Source organism: Bufo gargarizans, chromosome 5 (genome assembly GCF_014858855.1).
Source record: "Bufo gargarizans isolate SCDJY-AF-19 chromosome 5, ASM1485885v1, whole genome shotgun sequence".
NCBI lineage: Eukaryota > Metazoa > Chordata > Amphibia > Anura > Bufonidae > Bufo > Bufo gargarizans.
In genome coordinates, this window is record NC_058084.1 from 79,634,486 (window position 1) to 79,656,225 (window position 21,740).

General features: G+C 43.1%; 1 protein-coding gene across 1 annotated transcript; it reads left to right on the plus strand.

The window, feature by feature from the left end:
* Positions 1–169: 169 nt before the first annotated feature.
* LRRC69 (leucine rich repeat containing 69) lies at positions 170–19,951 on the plus strand. Its single transcript, XM_044294910.1, is given in 9 exon segments — positions 170–488; positions 2,333–2,459; positions 9,464–9,536; positions 15,243–15,438; positions 16,487–16,516; positions 16,518–16,559; positions 18,393–18,494; positions 19,324–19,506; positions 19,727–19,951. Coding segments are annotated over 9 exon segments (1,041 nt in total). The 5' UTR covers positions 170–311; the 3' UTR covers positions 19,838–19,951.
* Positions 19,952–21,740: the final 1,789 nt, after the last annotated feature.

The following is a 21,740-nucleotide window of genomic DNA, read 5'->3' on the forward strand; positions in this document are numbered from 1 at the left end:
CAGATTACCAATCAGCGTGCGAGTGTTGGGAAAACAACCAATAGGAAGTCAGGTATCACATCACATGTGCATACATGTGACTACGTTCTGACCAATCAGTGTACAAGTCCCTCACGCAGCCTGGTGAAGTTATGGGAGGGGAAGGTGGAACTGCGTGATGGGCGGAGCTTGTCTCATACTATCATAGACACGCAAAGAGCTTAGCATGGCCGCTTCGGGTATGCTCGCGCGTCGTTGCCTTGGTAACTGTATCGCGTCTACTTTCTTAACTCTATAATAGCCGGTGGGATTATGGTGGGAGCGCAGGGCTCATGGCTGACGTGCTGGTGCTGCGGGCTATCCGGGGAAGAGCCAGGACACTGAACCTCAATGGGAAAAGGCTGCAGCGGGTGCCGGGGGCAGTGGGCAGCCTCACCCAGCTCAAGTCCCTGCACCTGAAGAATAACTGGCTGTGCCAGCTGCCCGGAGAAGTGACAGCGCTGAGCAATGTGAGGGCTATGAATGCATGGTATTGTATATGCAGAATGGACCGTATACGAAACCATTCATTTCAATGGATCCGCAAAAAAAAAAAAAAAACTCTGTATGCCTTCCGTTGCTGTATTTCCGTTTTTCCGTTCCGTTGAAGGATAGAACATGTATTAATATTGCCCGCAAATCACTTTCCGTGGCTCCATTCAAGTCAATTGGGCCGACAAAAAAAACGTAACAAATACGGAATGTACTCCATATGTCTTCCGTATCTGTTCCGTTTTAGTGGAACCATCTATTGGAAATGTTATGCCCAGCCCAATCTTTTCTATGTAATTACTGTATACTGTATATGCTATACGGAAAAACGGAGCGGAATCGGAAACACAACGGAAACAAAAAAACGAACAACGGATCTGTGAAAAAGCCATACGGTCGTGTGCAGGGGGCCTTAGGGCTCATGCACAAGACCGTGCCGTTTTTTGTGGTCTTCAAATTGCGGATGCCGCACGTGTGCCTTTCGCAATTTGTGGAACGGAACAGGAGGCCCATTATAGAAATGCCTATTCTTGTCTGCAAAACTAGGACATGCCTCATAATAATGGATCTGATGTGGACCCAATGGTTCTGCAAAAGATGTGAACAGCAGGCCGTGTGCTGGCTGCAGCCGTGTGCTCATTCCGCAGCCCCGGAAAAAACAATAGAACACATCCGGAAAAGAATAGGCATTTCTGACACGGTCGTGTGAGTGGGCCCATGAGCTGCTTCACATCTGCTGTGATGTGTGTAGTGGTCTCTGATTGGATGCTACAGTTGTCAATCAGAGCAGAGGGGAGGAGCTATAGGGCTGTAACACTTTACAGTGAAGCTCCGCCTCCTGAGCACTTGCAGGAGCAGAATCGGAGTCATGTGGATGGTGCCACCCAGTGATTGACAGCTAAGTCTGCATGACTAATCCTACAGGGAGCGGCACCACCCTCATCACTCTGATGCACAAAAAGAGCAGATGTTTAAATGAATAAATTACAAGTTTAACTTTTCCCACCAAATTTCCGTACACCTCAATCTGCTCAGCTCCTCCTCCTCTATAACCTGCCGCTGGCAGATTGCACTGCGTTTTGTGTCCACAGGTTCCCTTTAACTGACACAAAATAGGTAACCCATTTTAAAGGGGTTCTGCAGTTTGTTTAAACTGATGATCTATCCTCTGGATAGATCATCAGCATCTGACCGGCGGGTGTCCGACACCCGGAACCCCCGCCGATCAGTTGTTGGAGAAGGCAGAGGGACCTGGGTCAAAAAGAGGGACTGTCCCTCCAAAAGAGGGACCCATGGGAGGCATGTTGTACAGCACCGTACATTGTCTAGCGGCTGTGCTTGGTATTGCAGCTCAGCCCCATTGGAAGCCTAGGCCAGTGATGGCTAACCTTGGCACTCCAGCTGTGGTAAAACTACAACTCCCAAGATGCCCACCTTGCCTGGCTGCTCTCAGAACTCTGTAGAAATAAATGGAGCATGCTGGGAGTCGTAGTTTCACCACAGCTGGAGTGCCAAGGTTAGCCATCACTGGCTAGGCCATGTGACCGATGAACGGGACATCCCATGGCCTAGGGAAAGCTCTGAGAAGGACTGTGCCTTCTCAAACAGCTGATCGGCGGGGGTCCTGGGTGTCAGACCCCCACCGATCAGATACTGGTGACCTATGGATAGGTCATCAGTTAAAAAAAAAATAACTTTGGAAAACCTCTTTAAGGCCTTTTCAGGCATGGTCATTATGGGGTTGAAGTTACAGGTGACTCCTGTCAATACAGTGGTTTCTCAGGAGCTTCTCCGGCATTAACCATCGGCTCTGTGTCTACAGCTCACCGTTTTAAACTTGGGGAACAACCAGTTTCAAAGAGTTCCTGAAGAGCTGACGTTCCTCCATTCCTTACAGACCCTGCACATGTTTGGTAATAGGATCACTGAGATCCCAGCCTGTGTATTTGGTAAGTACCCTATCAGTACTCTCTTGACTGCCTGTCCCGTTTTACAGGGGTGCGGGGCTTGTGCATGGAGGGTGCACAGCGGCTGAAACTTTTGTAAGGACGGTGTCACACAGCATTTGGGGCAGTTTTGGTGGTGGTTTTTTTGAGCCAAATCTAGAGGTGAAGTATAATCCTTCACCCGGAGTGCGCGGCTCTCCTTCAGGTCATCCAGTCCTGCTGCGGATTAGTGACCTTAGTGCTTCAAGGGGTATTCCAGTTGTTTGAATCTACAGGCTAGGGGATAACTATTGGTTTGGTGGGGGTCCTACCACTGGGATGATGTACATATTTTCCTTGTTACAGCTTTTATGTAAAAACATTTTGTTTTCTAATTACCCCCAAGCATGAAAGTATTTTTCCTGCAGTGACCCCGAGGACATTATACGGCATGGCCGTTTTTTTTTCCACTGGTGACTTTCTGAGAAAGAGATGTTAAAAAGGCTTGTGCAGGCCGTACATATTGATGACCGTTATCGATATCTGATTGGCGGGGGTCTGACACCCAGCACTCTATGTGAGCACTACTTCCTGTTCATTACACTGCTCGTCGTCACTGAAGTCTCGTCAGTGCAGCGTAATGACAAGTACTGGCTCCAATCACTTGGAATTACACTACTACACCACCGCTACAGGGGAGACGACGTGCAGTGTAATGAAGAGGAAGTGGCGCTCACATGGAGCGCCGCCTCCTCGTCAAACAGCTGATTGGCTGGGTGTCAGACCCCCGCCGGTCAGATACTAATGACCTATCCTGACAATAAGTCATCAATATATGCTGACTGCACAACCCCTTTAAAAATGGTCCCCTTCAATTCACTGCGGGCTGTTCTATTTCTTGACATCCATTATTCACTGGCTGTCAAAGAAAATGCAGTGTGACCAACCCCATAGACTGTCATTGTTCTTAAAATGGACTCCGTGTGAATGTATGGATGGCAACAGCCCTTCCAGGTAACCCTTTAAGATGCGCCAGATTTTAGAAGCTACATTTGCGTTTTTTCCTCCCTGCCTTCCAAAAGCCGTAACTTTTTTTTATTTTTCGGTTAACATAGCTGTAAGAGGGTTCGTTTTTGTGGAATGAGTTGTATATTTTAATGTTCCATAAAGTGTATTACAAAACTGTAAAAAAAGTAATTGTCCGGTGGAATGGAAAAATTCAATTCCGCCATTGTTTTTTGGGTTTTGTATGTACAGCCTTAATAATGCGGTATAAAACGACATGAAAACATTAATTTTGTGTGTTGGTATGGTGACAGTAAGGCCTCTTTCACGCGACCGTGACGGATTGGCTCCGGATGCGTTCAGTGAAACTCGCACCAATTCGCAAGCAAGTTCAGTCAGTTTTGTCTGCGATTGCGTTCAGTTGTTCAGGTGCAATGCGTTTTGATGCGTTTTTAGCGCGCGTTCTAACAAACTGAAGGTTTACAAACAACATCTCTTAGCAACCATCAGTGAAAAACGCATTGCATCCGCACTTGCTTCCGGATGCAATGCGTTTTTCACTGAAGCCCCATTCACTTCTATGGTGCCAGCGTGAAAAACTCAGAATATAGAACATGCTGCGATTCTCACGCACCGCAGAACTGATGTGTGAAAAAATGTACACAGACCCATTAAAATGAATGGGTCAGGATTCTGTGTGGGTGCTATATGCGTTCCCATCATGCATTGCACCCTCGCAGAAAACTCACTTATGTGAAAGGGGCCTAATACCATTTTATATAGTTTTTGATATGTTTTACTTTTTTATTTTTCCATCTGTCTGAGGGCTTCTTTTTTGCGAGGCGAGCTATAGTATTTATTGGTACCATTTTGGAGTGCATACAACTTTTTCATAATTTTTTTATTCCATTTTTCACGGGTAAAGTGTTTGACGGCATTCACAGCATTTACTAAATAATAGTGCAGATATTTTGGACACATCTATATGAATTGTGTTAATATTGTTGTTTTCTGTATACTTTAGATGATAAATGAGAAACAGGCTTTTTAACTTTTTATATTAGTATATTGGTTACCGTACCTATTTTTGAAAACTTGAATAACACCTTTTTACACTTTTTTTAGTCACTTAGTAGAAAAGTACCATAGTACAATACACTGCAGTACTTCTGTATTCAGGATGGAATCATTCAGACGCTATTGGGATAGAAGCAGGGACAAGGATTGTTCTGCTAAAGTGAGTGTAATCGGGGCATGGTCGGACCAGGTATCTGGCTTCGTTCCAAACCATACTGCGTTTATAAGGGCTGTTAAGCCCCTTGACATTAAGTGAGGCTATATGGTTATTTCCAAGTTGGATAAGTAATTGTGGGGAATACTCCATCTGTACTACAGCAGCTATACCAATCACTCGTTCCAATAAGCTGTAAGGTGCGTATTGATAGGTGCCATATAAAACAAAGAAAAAAACTGAGTAAACAATTAATAGGTTCTTCATGTAAAGCCTGACTAGTATGATGGGTCACTACAAGGTTTAACCCGTGAATATACTGCAGCATACAGGGGGGGACAGGGCAGTTACACAACAACACTCATTATTTAATAAGCTATATAATTAGTAATAAACCTGCTGCTACCAAGAAGAAGAAGAGATGTGAGCCTTTCCCGTGGTATTACTCAGTCCTTCCAATGGGTACCAGGAACTGAAGACCATTCCGCTTCAATCGGTGGAGGAGGATGATGCTGGGATCGCTGGGGCGAAGATCTGCCTTCTTGGAGGTTCCACTTCTCCAGAATCTTCAAACCTTCTGCTATGCATGAAATAACCGTGGAAGTTCCATTGCGGGAGATTAGAAGCTTAATTGGGAAGCTCCATGATATCATTATCCCTCAGCACTTTAGTAATTGGAGAAAAGTCCCTGCGAGCTTCTAATGTGGCAACTAAAAGATCCGCCGGATACAGGGAGAGTGCTGTGTATGGTTGAGGGAATGAGCCATATTTGCGGGCCTCATACATTATCAGTTCTTTTATGTGAAAGAAGTGAATTCTCACCAGAGTATCTCTAGGAGCTTTCTCAGGGGCAGCTTTGGACTTAGGGATTCTGTGACCTCTATCTAGAGTTAGATCCATAGGAGTTAGGGATGGGATGAGCGTCCGGAAAAAAGGCGTTTAAGATAGTCCATGAGTTCAGGTGCGGAGACTTCTTCTGGAATACTTCTGATTTTGATATTGTTAGGCCAGGATCTATCTTCGGCGTCTGTGGCTTTTGATTTGAGCCATTTGACATCCTCTTCCAGTGTGTTATGTGCGTCCACCAATTCGTTATGAGCATTTGAGAACTCTGCTGTTTTCCGTTCTATATGGTCAGTGCGCTACCCTGTAGTGGTGACATTGGATTGGAGCTTGCGTATAAGAGAGGAAACAGATTTGTTTATGCCATTTTGTAGGACTATCAGCATATTTTTTAAGTGTCCACTGTTACTGGAGCTGAGGATGCCGGAAATTGCGAGATAACGCACTGTGGCAGGACAGAGTTGGCTGTCTCAGCGCCGTCTTGAGTATTGCACTTTTTCTGTGCTGGGCCTTTACTATTAGGGGAAGCTGAAGGCGGTGGTGTTGACCTTTTTTTTTCTCTCTAAATCTTCAGGGTCCTCTATTAATCGTGTATCTGCCTCAGGGCCATGCAGAGTGGAGTCTCCCATCTCCTGCATGTCCTCTGGTTGAAGACCTGCTCTTAAAGGACGCGGCGATGGTGTCGTTGATTGCGTCTGGGCCACCATGGCAATGTCTGCCACCTCAAAAAAGTTTGTGAGCTTTTTAGGTGCAAAGGGCTTCACCCTACGTTTTGTCATGTTCAGCTGGTGGTGGAGTGCCATCTAGGCAGGTAGTAATCTGGATTACTGGCCCAAGATATAGTGGAGAGGGCTCCCTGAGTGTGCGGACCTAGATGCCTGCAGTGGCGCCTTTAAGATACACTACCGGCTGAGATCGCCTGCCTTACCCGGGAAACTAACAGCGGGCTTACCTCCTTTCCTTTCGGGAGCTGTGCAGCCACGGTGGTCTCTGGTGCTGGGGGACAGGGAACTGTGTAAGTGGATGGTGCCTCCAGGTGTTCCGCACCGGAGTTGTGCCGCCGGTCTTATATCCTGTCGGTCTCGCTTTGCATGATGCAGCTGGAGGCGGCAGGCAATTTGTAGGTGAGGTCGCTGCTGAGCTGGTGAGCAAATGCCAGGTCCTGGAGCTGCCTGCCCGATTAGGGAAGTGCTGGGGCACTTTGGGAGCTTTATGAGCAGGTCTGAGGTTCTGTGAGCCGCAAGGGAGCGTCGCTATGCAGGAGAGCTTGGATCAAGCGACCATCTTCTACAGTGGCCAAGCTCCGCTCCCAAGGTAGCTTTATTTTCATGAGTACAACTGTATTCTTCAGTTTCCCTTTTTGGTATTTTTGCCATTTGACATCTTATTGTTATGGAAGTTACTTTTATAGGAGCACAGACATGTGTCAGTAACTCTCTATCGAAGAAAGAATGCGTAACTTATTGAGATGATTTCTTTGACGTTGTATTACATAGGGAGCCTTGCTGAGAGCCCTTCTGTGTAATAGCACTCAGTCACGTGTTGGTGGACACATGAGCACAGTTCCTCTTCAATGGTGGCATGGTCCGCTGGTCCTCTGACTCCTGGAGAGGACCTACTGTACACTGACTGCGGAGCATAACAGGAAAATAGTAGACCTTGTAGGTTAAATGAGGCAATGTAATGATATCTCCTACTTGGACAACAAACCTTCCGTCTCGAGAGCAGAGACATAGTTTAGAACCTTATATAAGTACCTGGCACAGGTGTTCCTAAAGCCGTCAAAACAAGATAAACCAGTTCAACTAATTACTTGTGGAAACAAAATACTGTCTATGTACATAAATAGAGGTATTGGATTATCCTATGAAAGAAACTATAAGTATTTGGTTAGTCTTAGACTAGCAGGTTTTCCGATAATCGGCCCAAACATTGAGCAGTGTAAATCCACCTTAAGGCCTCTTTCACACTACAGTATGTTGAATTCAGTGTTTTGCGTTCCGTTTTTCACGTATCCGTTGTTCAGTTTTTTGCTTCCGTTGTGGTTCCGTTTCCGTTCCGTTGTTCCGTTCCGTTTTTCCGTATGGCATATACAGTATACAGTAATTACATAGAAAAAATTGGGCTGGGCATAACATTTTCAATAGATGGTTCCGCAAAAAACGGAACGGATACGGAAGACATACGGATGCATTTCGCTCTGCCCTAGCCGTTTTACTGGCTAGGGCAGAGCCAAATCCCGCCCAGTGCCGGTGACGTCACCGGGGTTCCTGTCAGCCCCATAGAGAGCCCCGGTACGTCACCGGAACTCAGAAAATGCCTTTGCCCTGCGCGATTTAGCGCAGGGCAAAGGAGAGCATCGGAGCATGAACTGCTCCGATGCTCATGTCAGGGGGGCTGCCAGGGGGAAAATGGAGGGCTGTCCAGGTTCAGCTCTGAACCTGGACAACCCCTTTAAGGCTTATTTCACATGAGCGATACAAGATGAGTCAGGATCTGTTTGATGGTTTTGCAGGTAAGTTCAATCAGTTTTGCATTTTTTAAGTCCAGATTAAATGCGTTTTTCACACGGGTGAAGAAAAACAATCTACATCTCCTAACAAACATCAGTTAAAAAACGCATTGCATCCGGATTTTTTTTCACACAAGCTCCATTCACTTCTGTGGAGTCAGGGCTGCATGAAAAATGCACAATATAGAAGATGCTGCAATTTTTTTCTGAACGCAGAGAGAATTTGTGAAAAATGAATGGGTCAGGATTGAGTCCGGATGCTGCGCGTTTGCTACATGCATCGCACCCAGACAGAAAACTCACTGGTGTGAAAGAGACCGAAGGGTCCTGTTAGACTGCCCGATGGTCAGGCAGGACGAGCAGCAATCTGTGACACGCACGTTAACATCTGCCTATTACACAGGCTGACGCAATTATTCTTCCCTCATTCATTTCTAATGATGATCCTGTCTCACACTAATCGAATGATCTGGTTAACGTTTCGCAAATTTGTCTATTAACAGCCTGATGAACGTATTAAAAAAACACAAAACTAAACTTTATTGGAATCTATTTAAAATAGGGCAATTCCTATGTGTCACAATTCGTGACCATCAGGTAACCGATGGGACTTATGTATAACCCTCCACACTCATTAGAGTCTGGAATAATTCTTAACTTGCTAGCAAGGTGCTGCTAATAATGTGCAAGCAAAGAAAAACGGACACGGTCCAGTATACTTATGGACTAAGGTATGACACAAGGGAACCTCTGTGATCCTTTCTGACAACGGCAGATGCAATTGTTGGCTTATTGTCCTGAGAGAGCTATATCCTATGAGCCACACTGACTCTACTAGGCTAATAGAGTCTGGTCTATAGTTCCACCAGTGATCCACACTATGAATGTGCCTAAGTAGTCCTTGCGTTTGCTGACCACACACACATTATCCACACGGCTATGTTTGGAAAGGTCTATTTGTATCACCAGTCATCCAAATCACATGCACCGTACTTGTGTGTTCATTTCACGTGGATACATACAGAACCCCCATACACGTCAGTGCTTGTAGGCTATCCTCTCAGATTCCCACTATCTTGTTGTCAGTAACACCTAAGTCAAAGGTAAACGCTTGATACTCATTCACACCCTGCCTTAAGAACCGTGTCCTAAGGACATTGACATCGGCTCTACGCGTTTCCACGTGACATGTATTCGCCACGTATCCTCAGGAGCTAGATTAAAGATGCCTGTATAGAGAAAAGTGCCCCGCACTGTTGTGTGCACGGGCTCCGGCGCTATGATGGCCGTACGCGGCCAAACAAACGCCAAATACATATAGCAAAGGCCCCACCCCCCGGTCAATTCGCTCATCCCTAATATTGACCATATGCAATATGAACTGAGGTTTCCTTGATTATTTATTGAAAATAACTTTATTTTTTTTCCATTTTCCAGATGGATTACCAAATTTGAAATCACTAAACCTGAACAACAATTTCATTGAGAATCTTCCTGCGGAAATTGAAAAGTGAGTCAGTTGGTCATCATTAATTGTGAATTTCTTAACATAATATATCTGTAATAGATATTAAAGGTCTTATTGTCTCTTCTCTACAACTATATTATAGCATGCATGTTATGGGTGGGGTACTCTTGCTCGGTCCTACGATATCAGCCGTACAGTGGTCATTGCATTTGCAATGTAAGATTACCGGTCGGTTCTTCAGATGAATGAATGGGCCAGATCTTCCAGAGTGAGAGATTTTGTAAGAGACTCTCCATTCTGACTGATAGCAGGGAGTCCCGAGCTGGAGACCTTCTCCTCTATGATGTTCAAATGCCTTAGTACAGTATGGAAAGCAGTGTTCTTTAAATGGGCTACTTTCTTCCTAAAACAGCGCCACACCTCTCCACAGGTTGTGTGTGGTATTTCAGCTTAATCCCTTCTACTTCAGTGATATTCCAGACACACCCCATGGACAGGTGTGGTGCCTTTTATTTAAAGAAAGCAGATATGTTTTTATAATCCTGGACAACCCTGCTTATATGTTCAAATAGCATACAGTACATATCATTTCATTACTGTTTTATAGTGTTATGTGTGTATTATAGAAAGGGTTGTAGCCAGCTCACCTCATCGTCCTGCACGGCGGTGCACGGAGCGGACTCAAGCTAGTCCTTTGGAAACAGAAGAAAATGAAAGAAATGCTCCAGCACCACGGTGGATAATGTGAAAGTCCCCGGCAGTTCGAAACGCGTAGATCCGGGGAACCGGGGACCACCAGTGTTTTTTGTGATTGCTGTACTCACCTGGATTCTTGGTGACAATAAAGACCGGGACTTTCACATTATCCACCGTGGTGCTGGAGCATTTCTTTCATTTTCTTCTGTTATGTGTGTATGACATGTATGGACTGTCTGGTTGGGCACTGGTCCAGAAAATCTATGCAGCAATGCTGTAGCTGCCACAGGATAATATCTACGTAATTAGTCTGAAGGGTGTAACCCTCCTTCTGGATTCTGCATACATTCTTGTCCCTGACATCGGGCCCGAATGTCCTGTTCAGGTATAGGGATCAGCTCTCTTGATCTCTGGATGTTACTGCTAGTTGCATTAGTAGTAGTAGTAATAGCAGTAATAGTAGTTAGTAGTGGTAAGCAATGAGGTATCACAAGGATCCGTGATTCTGTTTAATCTCTTTATTAATGGACTTGTGGATCGGATTGGAAATGAGGTTTGTAATGATACATGTTACCACAGTAGGCAGGAACACACGAGCAGTGAGCCCTGATTGAACCCTGCCCTCTTTGCCTGCCTACTTGGAGTGCAAGCCATAGGCTGCGAGTCCGCAACTGGTCGACTTTCCCTAATCGGCTACAGTGCAAGACAGACACACACAGAAACAGAACAGCACAGAGACTGTGTCAAATAGGAATGGGTCAGAACCAGAAGGACAAAACAGTACAATATCGCAACACAGAGGGTAGTCACAAAGCCAAGCCAAAGTCAGAATCACACGTGAAGGACAGTACCAAAACAAGAGACAGAGAGTCGTCACAGGCAAGCCAAGGTCAATAACAATAATAGCAATCCACACGCACACAGAACCAGAGCCAGGAGCACAGCCAGGGAGTCTGAAGCTATCGCTGGCAAAGGTGTATGGCCAGGAAGGGGTTTATAAATAGAGCACCGAGTCCCAGGATCAGAACCTAAGAGGTCCATTGTGCTGCCATTAGTCAGACACAGTACACAGGAACAGAACAGCTGAATAATCAAGCACTGCTAGCTTTTCTCCAACACTATGGAGAGAAACAGAGCATTGCATCCTGTTGCTAGGCATGTTGTCGCGTCATCCAGGGGACATGGCTTCACAGCAGGTCTCTTCTGGCGCTGGAGATCTCGCTGATGGGTCCCGGGCTGGTAAGTTTGTGACAATACAAAACTTTGTTTATGCTTGAAAGATATGTCCCACAAAAATATTCTAAATTTTTCAAACAAGCACCTTGATCTGATAACTTTTGTAAGTGCATGTAATGAAAAATTTTGTATAGCGAGTGAGTTATTCAATAAAATGTATCTATATGGCGCCACATTTTGCTATTTCTCTGTCCACATCAGTAACATTCCTGAGGTGGTCGCACATGCTCGGTTCTATCCTTCAACTGCCACAAGCCCTATCTGCTGTCAGAAGCTGTGACAGTTACAAGGGACAGCTGCAGCAGAATGGACAAGCCCCCTGAGAAAGGACAGCCCCCCTCAAGAAAAGAAACATGCCCTCAGTTGCCAGCCTGAAGAAAATCTAGCAGAGCATGTTAGAGCAATACATTTCTGGATCAATTTGTTATGTACTATATAATGTCTAATTTACATTGTTTTTACATTAAAGAGGACCTTTCATCGGTCCAAACATTGTGAACTAAGTATCATGACATATACAGCGGCGCCCAGGGATCTCACTGCACTTACTATTATCCCTGGGAGCCGCTCCGTTCTCCTGTTATGTCCTCCGGTATGTTCGGGGACTTGGTTATAGTAGGCAGAGACTTAGGGGACTTGGTTATAGTAGGCTTTTTGCTGATGACACAAAGATATGTAACAGGGTTGATGTTCCTGGAGGGAAACGCCAAATGGAAAAGGATTTAGGAAAACTAGAAGAATGGTCAGAACTATGGCAACTGAAATTTAATGTGGATAAGTGCAAGATAATGCACCTGGGGCGTAAAAACCCAAGGGCAGAATATAGAATATTTGACACAGTCCTGACCTCAGTATCTGAGGAAAGGGATTTAGGAGTAATTATTTCAGAAGACTTAAAGGTGGGAAGACAATGTAATAAAGCAGCACGAAATGCCAGCAGAATGCTTGGATGTATAGGGAGAGGTATAAGCAGTAGAAAGAGTGAAGTGCTTATGCCGCTGTACAGAACACTGGTGAGACCTCACTTGGAGTATTGTGCGCAGTACTGGAGGCCATATCTCCAGAAGGATATAGATACTCTAGAGAGAGTTCAGAGAAGAGCTACTAAACTGGTCCATGGATTGCAGGATAGAACTTACCAGGAAAGGTTAAAAGACCTTAATATGTATAGCTTGGAAGAAAGAAGAGACAGAGGGGATATGATAGAAACTTTTAAATACATAAAGGGAATCAACTCGGTAAAAGAGGAGAGAATATTTAAAAGAAGAAAAACTACCACAAGAGGACACAGTTTTAAATTAGAGGGGCAAAGGTTTAAAAGTAATATAAGGAAGTATTACTTTACTGAGAGAGTAGTGGATGCATGGAATAGCCTTCCTGCAGAAGTGGTAGCTGCAAATACAGTGAAGGAGTTTAAGCATGCATGGGATAGGCATAAGGCCATCCTTCATATAAGATAGGGCCAGGGGCTATTCATAGGATTCAGATATATTGGGCAGACTAGATGGGCCAAATGGTTCTTATCTGCCGACACATTCTATGTTTCTATGTTTCTAGGCGGAGTCTGCCCTTGTTTTGCTGGGCCTCTCCTCCTCCTAGGCTGTAGCGCTGGCCAATCGCAGTGCAGAGCTCACAGACTGGGAGTTTTTTTCTCCCAGGCTGTGAGCTCTGCAATGTAATTGGCCAGCGCTACAGCCTAGGAGGAGGAGACGCCCAGCAGAACAAGGGAAGTCTCCTCCTACTATAACCATGTCCTCGAACATACCAGAGGACATAACGGGAGAACGGAGCGGCGCCCAGGGATAATAGTAAGAGTAGTGAGATCCCTGGGCGTCGCTGTATATGTCATGATACTTAGTTCACAATGTTTGGACCGATGAAAGGTCCTCTTTAATCATGGGATTACCACTTTAGAGGGGTTATCTCACTTAAATAATCTATTACCTATCCACAGGATAATGATGGTGGGGGGGGGGGGGGTCATACCACTGGGACTCCCAGCAATTCCTGGAACAACAAGTCCCAAGTCCTCATTCTGGACAGAGCAGTAGTGCACATGTCAGTCGTCTGCTACATTCACTTCTGTGTTACTAGGTTAGTCTCCTAGAAGTGAATGTTGCAGTCGATCTACATGCATATTGCCGCTCCATACACAGAACGGATTGGGAGACCTCTCGTTGTTGATCACTTATCCTGTTCGATATCAGATTGTGGTGGCCCCCGCCTATCAGCTTTTAGGAGAGACCAGGCGGTCCTCTTCCTAGGCCATGTGATGTCACTGTCATCATTATCTTTACTAAGATAACCCCTTTAATGTTCTTTAATTGATCTGAGAAAGGTTAACCTTGAATGCTCTGTGTCTTTTTTTCCATCTATGTAACTAGTAGGGCATTCTGGCAAAGTGCTGAGCCCAATAATGAAGCTAATTACCACCAGGTGAGAATAGCCACCAACACGTACAGTATGACACCCAAAATGTAATATTCATTCATTAGTCTTAAAATAGCTTAACATTATAAATTACAGGCGGTATAATACATAACTAGGACACATTACTGAATAGTTACATCATCAGTTACACAACTGTTACATCATAAAGTCAAAATAGCTCAGGTTCATTTGTCATATAATATGTTATTAAGGGGCAATTTTTATTACCAGAGTTTATTTGGTATGGATGGCACTGAAGGTGTTAGTGTCCATATTTTCACAGTATTGTAATTGATTTCTCAAATGTATGATTTCTTTCTAATGGAAGGTGCCTGTGCACATAGCGCTAGTGCAGCTAGTTGCAATGTTTTATTGTACTGTTGACAGCGGGTCATATATACAGTGTCATGCAAAAGTTTTGGCACCCCTCATCAAAATTACTGTTACTGTGAACAGTTAAGCAAGTTGAAAATAAAATGGTCTCCATAAGGCATAAAAGCAGTTCAAAATGTAATTATGAAATGGCAGTTAACAGGAACAATGAAGGTCAAGAGAATTTCTGGAAGACCAAGAAACATTTTAGAGACAGCTGCTCATAGGATTGCTAGAAAGGCAAATCAGAACCCCCGATTTACTGCAAAAGACCTTCAGGAAGATTTAGCAGACTGTGGAGTTGTGGAACATTGTTCTACTGTTTAGTGACACCTGCACAAATATGACCTCTTATTTGTATTATTTATTTGAAATCACCATTAGTTCCATGGTGCTGTACATCAAGAGAGGGTTATAATATAAAAATAAAATAGAAAATAAACTATTAAGAGACTTGTACAGAGGGGGAGAGGACCTTTCCTGTCAGAACTTCCAATCTACAAGAGAAGGGTAGTGAGTGCAAAATGTTGCTCATTGAAATTTTGCGCAGGTGAAGACTGGAAATCTGCCTGAGCTTGTACACTGCCTTCCCTGCACCGTTCTTCACAGTAGTTCTAACAGTAGATGGAACGCAGGCGTCGCGGACAGAATTGATGAAAATAGTGACGTTGCAGAAGAGGGACAAACTGGAAGGCACAAAGGGCAGGTACTGGAAACAATTGAAGAGGCAGTCTTGGGCACTTGGGAGAGGAGGTTGATCTTGGGGTCTTTGAACAGTTGTTGACGCCATGCTGGGGACTTTGTGCCTTATTAGCATATTAATCAAAGTTCATTTTCTAAAATTCTCTTTAATTTTCAGCAATGTTGCCAATTGATTTAACTATTGCTATATCATCTTATGTGTTTATTACATTTAACCGTTATAAAGCATGCATTCTGTGGTGTTTTTGCATGTATTGCATCCCCAACATGATATCATACAGCACACCTCACTTATTCATGTCATCTTTGTAGGCTGCAGAGTCTTGAAAAGCTCAGTATAAATCATAACTCCTTACAAAACATTCCCAAAGAGTTGTGTGTCCTACAAAATCTGTGTGAGTTGCACCTTGGCAATAACCAGCTGCAGACACTACCAGAGCAGATCGGCTTTCTGAGCAATCTGAAGGAGCTGCACATTTATCGGAACAATCTGGTTGGCCTTCCAGAGGTGAGGACCTATTATGTGCTAAGCACTGTTTAACTAGACCAGGTCATGTACATAGCACGTCTGGTAGGTGTCTATAGATCTTCAGATATCCTTTTAACTGCAGAGACTTAATTGTATCCACTAGCCAGCTTAGCAAGCTGCTAACCTGGCACAGGCACCATTATGATACCCTCGGCCATCCCCGTAATAATAATCTATATATGGCACCAACATATTCGACAGCAATTTACAATCGGGGAACTAAGGGCCCTTTTACACTGTCAGAGGATGGGGCCCGTTATTAGGAATGTTCCTATGAACTCATTCCAGATTATTGGCCTTTGTAAAGTTGTCACCGGTCACCCGACATATAGGCAAATGCTTGCAATTTTTGCCAGCAAGGGGATGTGATGCTGACATTATGCAAAGTGAACATGAGATGAATGATTGTAATAAAAAATCATTCATACCCATTCATTCTGCCTTTGGGCCATATGAAAGGCTCTTTAAATAAGTGCCGATCATTGCTCGTCATTAGCATCAGCCCATAAGAGGGCATATTCAAGAATTAGGTGCAAGTTCTTGCCCATAAGAGCCTCCATGGAATGTGAGTGACACAGTAAGTGCATACTGCTAAGCTTATCCAGGGTTGTCTAGCTCCTTGTGGCGGCAAGGGAAATAAATCTTAAATTGACCCATCACAAGCCAAAATCTGAGCCTATATAGATATAAAGTTCATGGTAGTTAATTACAGCACAGGGTGGGCTCGATGGACTACTGTTGTGTGACATAAACCTCCTTGACGAAATGAGCTCCCTTTGGAACTATCTTGGCCACTGAACACAGGTGGTGCTCATCTGTAATGTTTCCCACTTTTTCTTGTGACCTCTCTTATCTCTGCTCAGATGTTGTCCTTGTTTTGGAGGATGGGGTCTGCTTAGTGGGTATAAATAGTGCCCATTAGTTTAGTGCTAAAATGCCATTTGGCTAATGCATTAAGAGACATCTCCTACCCCTAGTTTTCTATATGGATTAAGATATATCTTGCATTACTTTATCTTATCTCTAGGGGCTTTGTCGGTTGAGGAAGCTGAAAATTCCTGGATGTCGCAGGAAATCAAATACAAGTATTTCCATCAAGAGTAAGTATTAATTCCTCAAAGTTAAAGGGGTTGTCCAAGAATAAAGAGAAGGGCCTGCCCTTCTCCCCCTTCATCCACAGTCTGTACCCAAATGAAGTGAATGGGACAGAGCAGTAATACCAGAAATGTCCGTTGAATAATAGTGGTGCTGTTTCTGGAAAAAAGCAACCGACCCTATTTCTAATCCTAGACTGCCCCTTAAAAGCGAAAACCTGTGTTGGCTCTAGTAAATGTTCTCATGAACACATCCATTCAGTTCCTAAGGAAGCACTGACAGAATGAACTAACAATTTTAGCTTTGGAGTTATACAGTCAAACTACACTGCCTGTCCCAAAAAAAAAGTTGCCACCAGAAAAAAAAAGTCACACACTCTAATACTTCGTTGGACCGCCATTAGCTTTGATTACGGCACACATTCGCTGTGGCATTGTTTCAATAAGCTTCTGCAATGTCACAAGATTTATTTCCTATCCAGTGTTGCATTAATTTTTCACCAAGATCTTGCATTGATGATGGTAGAGTCTGACTGCTGCGCAAAGCCTTCTCCAGCACATCCCAAAGATTCTGAATGGGGTTAAGGTCTAGACTCTGTGGTGGCCAATCCATGTGTGAAAATGATGTCTCATGCTCCCTGAACCACTCTTTCACAATTTGAGCCCGATGAATCCTGGCATTGTCATCTTGGAATATGCCTGTGCCATCAGGGAAGAAAAAATCCATTGATGGAATAACCTGGTCATTGAGTATGTTCAGGTAGTCAGCTGACCTCATTCTTGGAGCACATACTGTTGCTGAACCTAGACCTGACCAACTGCAGCAACCCCAGATCATAGCACTGCCCCCACAGGCTTGTACAGTAGGCACTAGGCATGATGGGTGCATTACTTCATCTGCCTCTCTTCTTACCCTGATGCACCTATCACTCTGGAACAGGGTAAATCTGGACTCATCAGACCACATGACCTTCTTCCATTGCTCCAGAGTCCAATCTTTATGCTCCCTAGCAAATTTAAACCTTTTTTTCTAGTTTGCCTCACTGATTAGTGGTTTTCTTACGGCTACACAGCTGTTCAGTCCCAATCCCTTGCATTCCCTTCGCATTGTGTGCATGTGGAAATGCTCTTACTTTCACTATTAAACATAGCCCTGAGTTTTACTGCTGTTTTTCTTCGATTTGATTTCACCAAACGTTTAAGTGATCGCCGATCACGATCATTCAGGATTCTTTTCCCACCACATTTCTTCCTCGAATACAATTGGTCCCCCACTATCCTTCCAGTTTTTAATAATGCGTTGGACAGTTCTTAACCCAATTTTAGTAGTTTCTGCAATCTCCTTAGATGTTTTCTCTGCTTGATGCATGCCAATGAATTGACTCTTCTCAAACAGACTAACATCTTTTCCACGACCACGAGATATGTCTTTCGACATGGTTGTTTAAGAAATGAGAAGCAACTCATTGCACCAGTTGGGGTTAAATAACTTGTTGCCAGCTGAAAGATAATCGCCCTATGCAGTAATTATCCAATAGGAGGCTCATAACTATTTGCTTAGTTAAATCCAGGTGGCGACTTTTTTTTTGGACAGGCAGTGTACATACCAGTTCTCCCAGTTATTATAAGGGATAAAAGTATCCAAAACATCAGTAGAAATTACTATTACAGGTCCACACAATCAGTCATTGTGTTCAAGTGACGTCAGTGTGGACCTGTTTTTCTATTGTGCAATACATATACCGTAAGTGGCTTAAGATTCAGGCTTTGGGTGCATCTGTGAGCTTCTATTATGTTCAGATTTTTGGCTTCCATTAGTACGTGCACATGTTTTTACAGCTGCATGAAGTCCCTTTACAAGAACTATACTGTGAAGAAAATCCACTGCTTCAAAAGGAACCCGTGTATGCCGTTCAAGATGAAGAAATATTGTCTCTAAAGGTAAAAATGTGCCCACATTCTCACTATCACACAGTTTGAGGTCTCACTGGTTTGGCTGACATGAGCTAATTTCTTTGCTCCCATACTTCTATGCCATGCAGCCGTGCCTAGAAAATACATCTCCATTCACCCACTGAGTCTCTTCAACGAGAACTAGTATCCTCCAGAGCTGCATCTTAGGCATCTCATCCAGTCTACCAGTAACATTCTCTGTACTAACTACAGGTGCAAGACCTTCTGAAACACCTGTTGCTTTTCCTTTTGGAAGAGTCTCCGATTTGGCTGAGATGCGGTAATTTGCATCCAGATGATCCCAAAGTAACATAGAGCTTGAAGTTGATGTTTATAAAGTTCATACAAATGAGCACAAAATGATGTTCAACTATAATATACCTTGTGTGCCCAAGTAGTCCACGGGATAAGACGTGGAGATTCTGTGTATGTTGAAACATGCAAGTCCATTCAGCTAGCTAAAGGGAAAGCTATGTACAATGAAGTATATGACTATTTTTACACTGAACCATATGTTTGAGCAGTTTTCTTTTTGTTTTTTTTTAACACCGTGAATTCTAAGATCTGGGAATAAAATAGGCTTAACAAGGGTTTAAAAGTTTACTAAACAGTGATAAAATACATGATATATACTAAGACACTTACTGTATGTTTAGAAATTGCATCCATATAGCCTTCCGGACAGAGCTATACCTCTACTACATCTACATCTTTCCAGTTCCTTTGTAAGAATTGTTCATATTGTTTTCCTCCTTGTTATTTTTTTTCTAAAATGACTGCTTTACAATCATTGTTTACCATTCGTATCATCTTCCAGGAAATAACAGCGAGACATATTTTAAGTCATCTGCAGAATGGAAGCTCCTTATTATTGCGAGAACAAATAAAACATTTTCCGGATGCTAGAAGACTGCTGAGCAGTAGAAATGTCTGTGCCCTGTGTGGAAAGTGGTTTCTAGATATGTGGTTGGAGTGCGTAAAATTTGTGGATGTGAAAAAGGTAATAAAAAATAGATATTATGTAGATAGATATTAGATCGATAAATGATAGATGGATAATGACATAGATTAGATAGATACAAGATGGATATTAGATAGATACTACAGCACATGGGATATGTGTCCAGTTACAGCACTATCACCTTTGTGTATGTACTTCTTGATGCCTGTGTATTACATGTGCTTAACAATTTTCATCTTTACTTCTTCGATATGAACAGAAAATGAAGACCTCGAAGAATCTACAGCTGTTACCAGTGAAGATCTTACTTTGTTCCTACCAGTGCTTTAACCAGAGACACAGTGATATTTTTGGAGTAGCAGTCCAGTGAGCGGACTAATATATATATTTTTTTAAAGTGGTTTCTAGATGTAATAAACATTTTATTACATGTTATATTATGTAAACCATATGCAGTATTTTAAATAAAGATGTTATTTATGTAGTTGTGTGCCACTGGTGTCAGTACTTTTGATATGTATAGTATCATTTATACTGTAAATTATAAGAATATTTGTTTGTTTTATGCACTTATATAGCGCTTCTATATTCTGCAGCACTTTAAAAACATTAGCATCACGCTGTCCCCGATGGGGCTCAGAATCTAAGTTCTCTATCAGTATGTCTTTGGAGTGTGGGAGGAAACCCATGCAAACATGGGGAGTACATACAAACTCCATGCAGATGTTGTCCTTGGTCGAATTTGAACCTAGGACCCTAGCGCTGCAAGGCACCAATGCTAACCACTGAGCCACCTTGCTGCCCAATATTAGACATGACCAAGGAGTTCTGTGAGCGCACAAAAGTGCAGGGCTGGAGGCTGAATATATTTCTACAGTTCACAGAGCTCCGATATTCTTTATAATTTACTGCAGGGGATACATTTCTCCTTATAATACACACCTCTGCTGCTGTGGAACCTTATTTTAACGAGATAAAAGGAGACTCCTGACCATCATTTGTTAAGTATTTGATCTCTAGCAGCTACATTTAATGTTCTGAGGCAGCTGGGAACAGTATTGTATAATACAGGCTGTAGCTGCTGAAGACCCTCCTCTTAATAAGAAAGACCGCACAACATGTCAATCAATTAGTGGTTGGCACAGGGGCAGGAACCTCCGATGAAATCTTTGACGCATTCATTTTGCAGGAAGAGATGAGCAGTGCCAAATGTAGCTCCACTTATCACAGAATTGTCAGGTTCTGAATCTTTCTACCTGCAGTAAAGAGACCTGCATACTTCTGTAGAGAGACCACAAAAGGTAGTGGTGGCCATTGACTGACTGCCCCTTCCCCAAAATATAAACGTGTTTATCCCATACGGTGAATGCTGTAATAGAAAAAAACGAAATGACCGATTCACCATTTTTTATCACATCTCCTTGCCCCAATTTTTTTATTTAGAAAAAGCAATCAAAAAGTCATGCACACTTCAAAATGGTATCAATAAAAACCACAGATCATCCCACCAAAAAATGAGCCTCATATAGCTCTGTAAACGTAAGTATAAAAATGTTATGGGAGAATATGGCGATGCCAAGAAAAAAATATTTTTTAGCTTTTTTTATATATATTAAAACAAAAGAAAAACTATATAAACGTGGTATTTTGTAATCATACTGACCCGCAGCACAAGTAGTGCTGTAGAAACAAAACTTATAAAACTGTGGCAGAATTCCGTTTTGTCCAATTCCACCCAATTAGTTTTTTTTTTTCCAGCTTCCTATTACATCATATGCAAAATTAAATGATGCCATTAGAAAGTACAACTTGTCTGTCAAAAAACAAACCCTCATACATCTATTAACAGAAAAAAATAAAAAGTATGGCTTTGGGAAGGCAGAGAGTAAAAAAACGAAAATTGCAAGGTCCTGAAGGATTTAAGGGCCTTTTTTACATGAGCAGAAGTCCATTTATATCATTAACGGTAGAAGAAAAAAGGCGGCACTCACCGAATCTTCATTAAATCGTAGCTTTATTCGGTTAGAAACATAGCGGGTGCAGGTCACACGTCACAGAAGGAAAGGCAATAGCCGCTTTGCGCAACAATCGCGCTTTGTCAAGCCTTTTATACTTACAAGCATTATTGTCGCATTTCCTTTACGTTACTCTCCGCAGCAAATCCCCTGTTTACATGGGAAAGTGCTATTGACAAATTTGCATTTTTATGCCCGAACAGAAGATCCGATCAGCTGACGGGTGAGTGCTTGCGTGTTTGTCGGCTGATTGGGGGT